Genomic DNA, 13,225 nt, shown 5'->3' on the forward strand with positions numbered 1-13,225 from the left:
CACTCACCACCAAGCTGGAGCATCTGGGACTCAGCTCATCTATGTGTCTGTGGATCTCCAACTTCCTAACTGGCAGACCACAGGCAGTAAGGATGGGCGGACATGTCTCAGCCTCCACCACTCTCAGCACTGGAGCCCCCCAGGGGTGTGTTCTGAGCCCCCTGCTGTACTCTTTGTACACATATGACTGTGTGGCCACTACCAGCTCCACCACCATCATCAAGTTTGCTGACGACACCGTCGTGGTGGGCCTGATCTCTGATAACAACGAGACGGCCTACCTGAAGGAGATTAGGAATCTGGAGAACTGGTGCCAGAGGAACAACCTCCTTCTAAACGTCAGTAAGACAAAGGAGCTGATAGTGGACTTCAGCACTAAGCAGGAGAGGAACTACCAGACCCCCGTCATCAACGAGTGCCCAGTGGAGAGAGTGGACAGCTTCAAATACCTCGGAGTTCACATCACGCAGGACCTGTCATGGTCCTGTCACATCAACACCGTGGTGAAAAAGGCCCGACAGCGTCTCTACCACCTCAGACGCTTGAGAGACTTCCAACTGCCCTCCAAGGTGCTCAGGAACTTTTACTCGTGCACCATAGAGAGCATCCTGACGGGAAACATCTCAACCTGGTTCGGGAACAGCACCATGCAGGACAGACGAGCTCTACAGAGGGTTGTGCGGTCAGCTGAGCGCACCATCCGCTCCGAGCTCCCTGACCTGCACTCAATCTACAGCAGGCGGTGCTGGACCAAGGCCAGGAAGATGGTGAAGGACCTCAGCCATCCCAACAACAGACTGTTCTCTCTGTTGAGGTCAGGAAAGCGATTCCGCTCCCTGAAGACCAACACAGAGAGACTGAGGAGGAGCTTCTTCCCGCAGGCGATACGGTCTCTCAATCACACCACCACACAGTACTGACCCACACATATGGTTCTTACACACACACTGGACTTTCTGGACTTTGTTTCACTTCATTACTTAAATCACGCTGCTGTTATTGTGTATATGCTGCTGTTATTGTGTATATATTTATTTATATTTCTTCATACATTCTTATATAGTTCTATATTGTGTATTTTGTTGTACAGTTATTTTATTTTCAACTTTAATTTATATATTTTATCTTATTCTTTCCCAGTTAAATTTACCCTTCATTCTAATTTGTGTTGTACAGTTATTTCATTTTTAACCTTAATTTATATTTTATTCCTTCCTAGTTAAATTTACCCTTTTTAATTTTTCATATTTATTTCCTATCTTATTCATAGCCTTTTCCTTTTTTGTTTTCTTTAGGTCACGAGCAGTTGTCCAAGCATTTCACTACATATCGTACTGTGTATGACTGTGTACGTGACAAATAAAATTTGAATTTGAATTTGCCAGATCTTCAAGACAGACTTAGAACAACAAGAGCCTTAAGGAAGTCAGAGCAACTCATCCACCCCAGAGGCCCTGCTGCTACCAAGTAGTTGTTTAACTACTTTGTTGATCTTGCCCCTGGTGACAGGCAAATCGTGCCCCTCATCCACACACTCTGCGTCCTCTACAGAAGCAGGTCCTCAAAGTATTCTTCCTGCTGTCCGACTATATCCACAGTTGAAGTCAGCAGCACCCCACCCCCACTAAACCCTGTGTGAGAGAGCACTGCTCCTAAACGGTCTGAAGGCCACATCCGGCCCGCGATATAATTTCATATGTCAATATTGTCGCAGATGCCAACAGACTTAATAAACTAATCCGTAAGGCCAGCAATGTTGTGGGGATGGAGCTGGACTCCCTCAAGGTGGTGTCGGAGAGGCGGATGCTGTCCAAGATAAAGACAATGTTGGATAACACCTCCCACCCACTCCATGACATGCTGGTCAGTCACAGGAACACGTTCAGTGAGAGACTGAGATTACCCATGATGCACCACTGAACGACACAGGAAATCATTCCTGCCTGTGGCTCCCTGTACAACGCATCCACTTAACACACTGTTTGCTGCTACAACTACACATGTTTCTTTTTCAGCTATTTATTTATGAGTGACTTATGTATGTATGTATGTATATATATGTATATATTGTACTATTCTTAGTTAGCGTATTGTCTGTCTTGTCTTAATGTTGGTTTAAAATGGAGCACTGTAACAAAAAATAATTTCCCCCAGGGATCAATAAAGTATTCTGATTCTGATTAATGGCCTGTCGGTATGTGGCAGCTGAATCTTCAACCCTGCTGAGAATCCATGTAGGAAGGACTTTATTTTGATGGGCACACCATGCAGCAAATCACAAGACTGACTGTAATCATACTGTTATGTGAAAGAAGGAAGGGAGTTAGACGCTTTCAAGACAGCTAGTGTAGTGATACAGGCTAGCTACAGAAAGAGACGAGCGGGAATTAAATGCAATCGCGTAGCGAAAAAGTGAAAAAACAAGCAAAGCTGGGTGCCGAATCCATAAAATTAGGAGCTGCCTAAAGTGGTACCCATATTTATTTGCAACCATTTTCCAGGTTTCATCATCGTCCAGGCCTTAAACCTCATGTGTGTTCTCCCCAGTAGGAGTAAATTCATTAAAAAATGAAAACACTGAATAAAAAAATGCTTCCTTGAAAAAGTCCAAATTTACAGTTTATTACACATATTACACAAAATATACAAAAAGTATGCAGAAGTGTACCAGAGAACCACGGTCAGTGTCTGAGTGTCTAAATGAGTCTCACAGGCCTGGATGTGTGTTTGAAACCATTTATAATTGCTAACTTGTTTGATCTGCTGCTCACCGCAAACAAGTACAACCAGTAACTTTGGACTTTTAACTGGATTTTCACAAGTTTTACAGCATTTCCTTGCAACTTCATGCATGTCTTCCTCCTGTAAAAACAGCTGAATTTCTTCTCTGAGCTCAAAGATTCATTATTATCAGGAAGTCCTAAAAACTCACTGAAAAGCCTTCAGTTAATCCAAAATGCTGCAGCAAGAGTCCTGACAGGGACTAGAAAGAGAGAGCAGATTTCTCCTGTTTTGGCTTCCTGTTAAATCCAGACTCTAATTTAAATCCATCTCATCGCACACAACATCTGGAATAATCAGATCCCACTGAAGGCTGACATGTGGGCCTCACTGCTAAACATGTCTGTCTGTGTGTGTGTGCTAGGGAATGTAAATGTATAGCATTGTTATATCATTAATATCAAAATATGGCACTTTTATATGAGGTAAAAATGTATTGTGGTATTACCGTGGGCACCATGATATGGCAACAGCCCTAATGCTGGACATATATCCATATTCAGATTATAGTTATTGTAACATTGGTGGGAAATTCTAGAAAGTATAAGTCATGTCAGTACAATCTGAACACGCACACTCACTGTGCGTTCGATTCTCCCTGATTGTTAGAATACTATATTATAAAAATATGTGTGGCAACTCAACTCACCGATTTGTCCTCTACAATTTCAGGATCCATTTCCATACTGGCTTTCTTGGTTTCTGCAAGGCTCCTTGATTTGCTTGATTCCTTTTTTTGCGGTTCCTTGGGAGGCTCTTGTGCTTTGGTGCCATCTTTTGCTGGAACTTGTGAAGGGATAGGGGCTGGCAGGGGTTTTGGTGCTGGTGGTTGAATTTGTTTGACAGGTGATGGCAGCAAGTGTACAAGGTCAGATGGGTGAAGATCATCCACTACACCAATTGGTTCTTCAGGGGGTTGAATCTTAAGAGTTGCTTTAACATGGTGACCATGGAACTGGGAGTGAATCTGTCCATTGCTTGAGTAACTGCTGACTGTAGTGGTAGCAGACTGTTTGACTGCTGGAGAAGCCTCTTGTTGCCTTACTTGCTGTCTCAGAGAAAGTTTTGACGCTGCTTTTGTTATGCCTGTACAATGAAAAAAAGACAGGAGTAATGGAGACCACAGTTAACCAAATGACTAATGCGTATACAATATACTGGTTCAGGAGGTAGAATTTCAAGTTTTCAGTCAAGCTTCACATCTCAGTTCAGCTTCACAGTATCTGCGGGATGCTGTTAATTTTCAGCAAGACAATAAGCAAAAAGACCCTCCAGCTTCCTAATTGGCAAACCATGGGTCTCTATAACCTAATCCAACCTAAACCCACCAAACACAGATGGTTCAGGATGAGATGAACTACAGAGTCAAAGAAAAAATAACAGCTTTCAGGAGAACTTCCTCCAGACTGTTGGGAAACCTCCTGTTGCAGTAAATATGTAGAAATTAGCTGTATTACTATTACAGCTAATATCTGATAGACAAACATGCAATAAAGTTGCTTACCTGCTGTCAAAGCCTCCGCTGCTGCATCAGAGGCAAGAGTTTTACTGCTGTAAAAAGCCTTTTTAGCAGCAGTAGGTGAAGGACTAGGGCTGGGACCTGGGCTTGCAGATGGAGACTGGGTTGGTGTCGTGCCTTTCCTGTAGAAATGTGGGCTCCCCGAAAGAGATTTCTCTTTTGTCTCCTCTCTGGGCTTCTCAGTTACATCTTGCGAGTCACTGTACTTCTGCAGTGTGTAGTCGGGTCCTAGAAACAAACACACACACACACACACACACACACACACACACACACACACACACACACACACAAAGACTTTTTGTTCTCTACACTTAGTTTGAAAGACAGATCAAAGTCAGATCGGACACAGCTGCCTTAAAAAACCCCCCAAAAAAACAAAAAATAATTACAGTTGGAACAGTTACAAATTTGGACACCATGTATCAACACCACTGTGGTGGAGGTGTGGTCTGTAGCTCCGCTGCAGAAGAGGGGTGGCACAGTGGGCTCAGAGCACAGTGCCAGAGAGGCTGGCAGTGCAGCTGGGGCCAGTCTGCTAATCAGGCTCTTCCTTTTTACTGACGCAGGGACCTGGCAGAGGGTTGTTGTTGCCAAGCTGAGACATGTCAGCTGCAAAGCTGCCACAACAAAACTCAAAGAAGTCTTTAAATAAATGGTCACTTACCTGAAAACGCTGTTTACTGGGTCTGTCTATCACAGTTGTCCCGAAAACGCAGGACGCATGTCAGATCCATAGCCTGTACAGCTGGCCCAGCTGCTGGGTCAGATGGCGGCAGAGCTCACAGCCGTGCACAAACAGTACATGGTGGTGCGTAAGGGGAAACTGAAGACACTCCTGGCCACAGCAGAGGGGTGTCAGTGGCCTATGGACGAGTGGTTGCTGCTGCTATGGAGGGAGGCTTAGATGGTGGCCCTGAGCTTGCTGCCGGCATCGCGGTGCTTTCCCAACATCTGCCGGGCCATGCTGGACCGCTGGCAATTCTGGAAAAGTGCAATGTCGGCAGAGTATTGGCCCTTCACTCAGCAGTTCATGGGCCCAGCGGTTCTCTGATGTGGTGGCTGCAGCCCGGGGGATCAGAGGGGGAAGCGTGGCAGTTTGAGCTGGTGGACCTTGAACAATTCGTGGAGGGGTTCCCTGGGAAGACAGCGCAATGGGTCCACTGCCCTCGACCAGCGAGCCTGGAGGTGGTAGTCATGCTGGCAGAGATCCACAAGCAGCATGGCTAGAGGAGACTGAGAGACGCGGCCGCCTAACGAGTGGGATGAGGCCAGTCTCAGCTCCGAGATGCTGGTTTCCCTTCTGTGCTGCAATCACATCTCCCTGTTCTGCCTTCCCAGGCACTGCACCAGGACCCACACGAGCTTGGGGCAGGAGTGTTGGAGGTGCACGTGATAAGGACACATCTGCTGGGAATGTCTATGGATGGAGGTCAGACAGGTGTTCCATGTTGCAGGCCCTCCAACACCCTCTATCCATCTGAGAGGGACGTACAGCACACCGGTAAGTTACCAAGGGGGTATACACAAGGCTATATGGTGGACTTGGGCTGCATCCAGAACCTGGTCCCCCAAACTCTGATCTAACCCAGGGTTGGAGTCAGAGTGGGTGAGTATCTCTTGAAAGCGATACTGACTGACTGACTAGTGCACATCGCTCATGTCTTTCACACTGAAAGAAATGTGCAAATTATTAGAGATTCAATTTATCTGGACCAGCATCTACCACTTTCAGACAGCCAGGTTGGTGGAGCATGTGGGCTTCATAGATAATTGGCAAACCTTCTGGAGGAAACCTGGTCTTGTTAGGAGAGACGGCATCCATCCCACTTTGGATGGAGCAGCTCTCATTTCTAGAAATATGGACAAATTTATTAAACCCCCCAAAATATGACTATCCAGAGTTGGGACCAGGAAGCAGAGTTGCAGTCTTACACGCCTCTCTGCAGCTTCTCTCCTCCTGCTACTTCCCCAAAAACCCATCTCCATAGAGACTGTGTCAGCTTCCAAACAGACAAAAAACAAACTAAAAACCAGCAACAAACAACTTAAACATAAACAATCACAAAGAAAGAACAATACAGCATCCACATCTGAACCAAAGAGTAAAACAGTGAAATGTGGATTATTAAATATTAGGTCTCTCTCCTCCAAGTCTCTGTTAGTACATGACTTAATAATTGATCAACAAATCGATTTACTCTGCCTTACAGAAACCTGGTTGCAGCAGGATGATTACGTTAGTTTAAATGAATCAACACCCCCGAGTCATTCTAACTACCAGAAACCTCGAAGCACATGCCGAGGGGGCGGTGTGGCAGCAATTTTTCAATTAAATTCAGTTTTATTTATATAGCGCCAAATCACAACAAAAGTCGCCTCAAGGCGCTTCATAGATACAGAGAAAAACCCAACAATCATATGACCCCCTATGAGCAGCACTTTGGCGACAGTGGGAAGGAAAAACTCCCTTTTAACAGGAAGAAACCTCCAGCAGAACCAGGCTCAGGGAGGGGCGGGGCCATCTGCTGTGATTGGTTGGGGTGAGAGAAGGAAGACAGGATAAATACATGCTGTGGAAGAGAGACAGAGATTAATAACAGATATGATTCAATGCAGAGAGGTCTGTTAACACATAGTGAGTGAGAAAGGTGACTGGAAAGGAAAAACTCAATGCATCATGGGAATCCCCGGCAGCCTATGTCTATTGCAGCATAACTAAGGGAGGATTCAGGGTCACCTGGTCCAGCCCTAACTATATGCTTTAGCAAAAAGGAAAGTTTGAAGTCTGATCTTGAAAGTAGAGATAGTGTCTGTCTCCTGAATCCAAACTGGAAGCTGGTTCCACAGAAGAGGGGCCTGAAAACTGAAGGCTCTGCCTCCCATTCTACTTTTAAATACTCTAGGAACAACAAGTAGGCCTGCAGAGCGAGAGCGAAGTGCTCTAATAGGGTGATATGGTACTACAAGGTCATTAAGATAAGATGGGGCCTGATTATTTAAGACCTTGTATGTGAGGAGCAGGATTTTGAATCCTGGATTTAACAGGAAGCCAAAACAGGAGAAATCTGCTCTCTCTTTCTAGTCCCTGTCAGGACTCTTGCTGCAGCATTTTGGATTAGCTGAAGGCTTTTCAGGGAGTTTTTAGGACTTCCTGATAATAATGAATTACAGTCGTCCAGCCTGGAAGTAATAAATGCATGAACTAGTTTTTCAGCGTCACTCTGAGACAGGATATTTCTAATTTTAGAGATGTTGCGCAAATGGAAGAACGCAGTCTTACATATTTGTTTAATATGTGCGTTGAAGGACATGTCCTGGTCAAAAATGACTCCAAGGTTCCTCACCGCGTTACTGGAGGCCAAGGTAATGCCATCCAGAGTAAGAATCTGCTTAGAGACCATATTTCTAGGCTTTTCAGGGCCGAGTACAATAACCTCAGTTTGATCTGAATGAAGAAGCAGAAAGTTAGCGGCCATCCAGGTCTTTATGTCTTTAAGACATTCCTGCAGTTTAACTAATTGGTGTGTGTTATCTGGCTTCATGGACAGATAGAGCTGGGTGTCATCAGCATAGCAGTGTAAATGTATGCTATGTCTTCTAATGATGCTGCCTAATGGAAGCATGTATAATGTAAACAGAATTGGTCCTAGCACTGAACCCTGTGGAACTCCATAATTAACCTCAGTGTGTGAAGAGGACTCTCCATTTACATGCACAAACTGGAGTCTATTAGATAGATATGATACAAACCACTGCAGTGCAGTACCTGTAATACCTACAGCATGTTCTAATCGCTCTAATAGGATATTATGGTTGACAGTATCGAAAGCTGCACAACGCTTTCACACCAGCCTATTAATCAACCAAAGACCCAGACAGACTTTTAATTCATTTGAAAGCCTGATGCTTAGCCTCGTCCACCCCAGATTTAAAACTCAGAAACCAGTCTTACTTGTTATCATCTATCGTCCACCTGGGCCTTACACAGAGTTTGTCTGATTTCTCAGACTTTTTATCTGATTTAGTTCTGAGCTCAGATAAAATAATTATATTGTACGACTCTGGATACTGTAGCTCCTGTGAAAACTAAGGTCTCTAATCAGAAGTATTTGACTCCGTGGAATAATTCTCAAACACGTACCCTAAAGCAGATGACTCGTAAGCTGGAGAGGAAATGGCGTGTCACAAATTTAGAGGATCATCATTTAGCCTGGAGAAATAGTTTGCTGCTTTATAAGAAAGCCCTCCGCAAAGCCAGAACATCTTACTATTCATCACTGATTGAAGAAAATAAGAACAACCCCAGGTTTCTCTTCAGCTCTGTAGCCAGGCTGACAAAAAGTCAGAGCTCTGTTGAGCCAACCATCCCTTTAACGTTAACCAGTAATGACTTCATGAACTTCTTCACAAATAACATTTTTATCATTAGAGAAAAAATTACCAATAATCATCCCACAGATGTATTATTATCTACAGCTACTCTTAGTACCATTGATGTTAAGTTAGACTCTTTTTCTCCAATTGATCTTTCTGAGTTAGCTTCAATAATTACTTCCTCCAAACCATCAACGTGTCTTTTAGACCCCATTCCTACAAAACTGCTCAAAGAAGTCCTGCCATTAATTAATTCTTCGATCTTAACCTCCTAGGACCTGGCGTCCACATATGTGGACATCACATTTTGGGTTATTTAGACCAAAATACTCAATTTTGCTCTACAAGGGCCTGATATCCACTCCACCGAGGACATTATACTGCTACTGTTCTATCGAAATTTTAAATGAATATCCTCATATGTGGCTCTCATTTTTCTCAGAAACAAAAATTAGGTAAAAAAAAAAAATCTGGCAAATCTTTGTTTTTACATTCATCAGGACCCAATCAGCCCAAATACCAAATAGAAATTAAAAATGCATGCCGTGGAAGAGTTCGGGTCTTAGGAGGTTAAATATGATCAACCTATCTCTAATGATCGGCTATGTACCACAGGCCTTCAAGCTGGCTGTAGTTAAACCTTTACTCAAAAGCATCTCTAGACCCAGCAGTCTTAGCTAATTATAGGCCAATCTCCAACCTTCCTTTATATCAAACATCCTTGAAAGAGTAGTTGTCAAACAGCTAACAGATCATCTGCAGAGGAATGGCTTATTTGAAGAGTTTCAGTCAGGTTTCAGAGCTCATCACAGCACAGAAACAGCTTTAGTGAAGGTTACAAATGATCTTCTTATGGCCTCTGACAGTGGACAACTTAGTGCATGCCATGTATACAGTACGTAGCATATAACTGTTTGAATATTCAGATGAGAAACTTCCATCAGGACACCGAGTTATGGAGAAAAAAAGTGGCCCTGTTGTTGCATTTCAGCACACATCCCCGGTAAAGTCAAAACAATCCAGACTACGATGGTGAGAGTGGACGAAGCTGTGAAAGGCTGGCCATTCCTGAGGCTCATGTGAGCAAACACGAGGCCAAAGCTAATACAACTTTGAATCTGTCACAGTCATACATAACAGAGAAGGAAGCTGGAGGAACTATATGAAGCTGAGCAGAAATGTCTAAAACAGGAAAATGAAGCATTTGATAGATTTTGAAAGCGCAGCAGAGGCAGAGAAAAGGAGATTCCAGTCTATGCAAGGCCAGCAACAAGATAATTGGTACTATCACCACCACTTGGTGTCCTGGTCAACAACAGCACCCACAGTCACCACACTGGATCTATCTAGTTCCTGTGGGGTCACCCACAGGTAGTGCCTGGCCTATCCACTACTCTCCTGTACCACAGCAGTCCATGTCACCCGTTGCCCAAAGGACTGATGTCTGTCCCTCTATCAAAGTCTCGACAATTCTTGACAATGCACTGAACATGAAGAGACTTCAAAACCAACAAATGTCTCAGGTGCAACCCACCTGTGTAATTAAAACATTAACCAGCAGGTGATGATAGTTTCTCCAATGAGCGTTTTTCCTTTTTTAGTGCAGTCAGCTAGAGAGCTGAGTGACGTGGGTGCTGAACCGAAAGCACTCTGTACACTTCCATTTAAGTCTCTTCAAGGCACTTTATTTTGTAAGGTACCCTACAATAATACAGAGAAAAGATCAACAATCAGATGAACCCTTACAGCGGGGGTGTCAAACTCAAATACACAGTGGGCCAAAATTCAAAACTGGAACAAAGTCGCGGGCTAACGTTAATATTTACTGAAAAAAAAATCTTCCTCTAGATATAAGAATGAATCTTTTCTTATGGACTCAAGCACGTTTTGCTGAAAAACTGAATATAGAACAAGCAAAGCTTAATACTAAACAATATATATATTAGCTGTATAATACCAGTAGGCCAGCTCTAATAGTCATTTGGTATGGCTTCGCGGGCCAAATGTAATTAGGCTGCGGGCCAAATTTGGCCCGCGGGCCAGAGTTTGACACCTATGCCTTACAGGGAGTGCAGAATTATTTATAGTTTTCACACATTAAGTTTTTTACTTCTCACTAAACTGTATCTTTGTATCTATCTACATTTTCTGTCATAATCTGATTTTACTTTCTATGCAAATATCAAAAAAGCTGTGTTTTTGTCTTTATTCAGTTCAATATAAATATCTGATATTACAGGGAGTGCAGAATTATTAGGCAAATGAGTATTTTGTCCACATCATCCTCTTCATGCATGTTGTCTTACTCCAAGCTGTATAGACTCGAAAGCCTACTACCAATTAAGCATATTAGGTGATGTGCATCTCTGTAATGAGAAGGGGTGTGGTCTAATGACATCAACACCCTATATCAGGTGTGCATAATTATTAGGCAACGTCCTTTCCTTTGGCAAAATGGGTCAAAAGAAGGACTTGACAGGCTCAGAAACGTCAAAAATAGTGAGATATCTTGCAGAGGGATGCAGCAGTCTCAAAATTGCAAAGCTTCTGAAGCGTGATCATCGAACAATCAAGCGTTTCATTCAAAATAGTCAACAGGGTCGCAAGAAGCGTGTGGAAAAACCAAGGCGCAAAATAACTGCCCATGAACTGAGAAAAGTCAAGCGTGCAGCTGCCAAGATGCCACTTGCCACCAGTTTGGCCATATTTCAGAGCTGCAACATCACTGGAGTGCCCAAAAGCACAAGGTGTGCAATACTCAGAGACATGGCCAAGGTAAGAAAGGCTGAAAGACGACCACCACTGAACAAGACACACAAGCTGAAACGTCAAGACTGGGCCAAGAAATATCTCAAGACTGGTTTTTCTAAGGTTTTATGGACTGATGAAATGAGAGTGAGTCTTGATGGGCCAGATGGATGGGCCCGTGGCTGGATTGGTAAAGGGCAGAGAGCTCCAGTCCGACTCAGACGCCAGCAAGGTGGAGGTGGGGTACTGGTTTGGGCTGGTATCATCAAAGATGAGCTTGTGGGGCCTTTTTGGGTTGAGGATGGAGTCAAGCTCAACTCCCAGTCCTACTGCCAGTTTCTGGAAGACACCTTCTTCAAGCAGTGGTACAGGAAGAAGTCTGCATCCTTCAAGAAAAACATGATGTTCATGCAGGACAATGCTCCATCACACGCGTCCAAGTACTCCACAGCGTGGCTGGCAAGAAAGGGTATAAAAGAAGAAAAACTAATGACATGGCCTCCTTGTTCACCTGATCTGAACCCCATTGAGAACCTGTGGTCCATCATCAAATGTGAGATTTACAAGGAGGGAAAACAGTACACCTCTCTGAACAGTGTCTGGGAGGCTGTGGTTGCTGCTGCACGCAATGTTGATGGTGAACAGATCAAAACACTGACAGAATCCATGGATGGCAGGCTTTTGAGTGTCCTTGCAAAGAAAGGTGGCTATATTGGTCGCTGATTTGTTTTTGTTTTGTTTTTGAATGTCAGAAATGTATATTTGTGAATGTGGAGATGTTATATTGGTTTCACTGGTAAAAATAAATAATTGAAATGGGTATATATTTGTTTTTTGTTAAGTTGCCTAATAATTATGCACAGTAATAGTCACCTGCACACACAGACATCCCCCTAAAATAGCTAAAACTAAAAACAAACTAAAAACTACTTCCAAAAACATTCAGCTTTGATATTAATGAGTTTTTTGGGTTCATTGAGAACATGGTTGTTGTTCAATAATAACATTATTCCTCAAAAATACAACTTGCCTAATAATTCTGCACTCCCTAAGTAAGCACTTGGCGACAGTAGGAAGAAAAAAAAAAAACTTTTAAGAGGAAGAAACCTCCTGCAGCACTAAGGTCAGGGAGGGGTGGTAATCTGGCACGAGGGGTTGGGTGAGTGGAGGAAGACGGAAAGAGATTAACAATAACTAACGATTAATTAAAACCAATGATTGAATCATTGTTGTATAAACACACTGTATAAAAAAAGAGGTGAGTGAAGAAGAAGTGCATCATGCAAACCCCCAGCAGCCTAGACCTATTGTAGCATAACTAAGGCTGTGTTCAGGGTCACCAGGTCCAGCCCTAAAGATCATTTAAAAATGGTAAATGGACTGATTCTTATATAGCAGTTCCTACTCTCCCAGAGTACTCAAAGCGCTCTACACAACATGCCACATTCAGCCAAGCACTATCTTCTATACTTTGAAGTGCTTACTAACTACCTACTAACTACTATGTACCAGAGAGCAACTTGGAGTTAATATCTTGCCCAAGGATATTTGGCATGCAGACTAGGGAGAGCCAGGGATTGAACCACCAACCTTTCAGTCAGTAGATGATCTGCTCTACTTCCTGCCACCCCGGTTCTTAATTTTTTAAAGAACACACCATGCCAAGATATGCCAAGGTTTCAACTAAAAGCTCTTTGGAAATCACTTTTCGATGTAAAAATACTCTTATGCCTGTCAAACTGTGTTATATTTGGCATTTATCATACAATCAAAATAGTTTTTTTTGTGCCTGAAGATACA

At 43.3% G+C, this 13,225-nt stretch overlaps 1 protein-coding gene across 5 annotated transcripts in view; it reads right to left on the reverse strand.

The window, feature by feature from the left end:
* The window catches only part of LOC309694177 (junctophilin-1-like), a 52,283-nt gene that overhangs the window by 12,186 nt on the left and 26,872 nt on the right, over positions 1-13,225 (reverse strand). For 2 of the 5 annotated variants that reach the window (XM_082514023.1, XM_082514022.1), the window contains exons 4-5: positions 4,286-4,528; positions 3,431-3,867 (exon numbers count right to left, since the gene is read on the reverse strand). In XM_082514023.1, coding sequence (XP_082370149.1) covers positions 3,431-3,867; positions 4,286-4,528 — 680 coding nt within the window. The other 3 variants (XM_082514026.1, XM_082514025.1, XM_082514024.1) reach the window with 3 other exon arrangements.

The sequence above is a fragment of the Aulonocara stuartgranti genome (assembly GCF_965226115.1).
Source record: "Aulonocara stuartgranti genome assembly, chromosome: 18".
NCBI classification, from domain to species: domain Eukaryota; kingdom Metazoa; phylum Chordata; class Actinopteri; order Cichliformes; family Cichlidae; genus Aulonocara; species Aulonocara stuartgranti.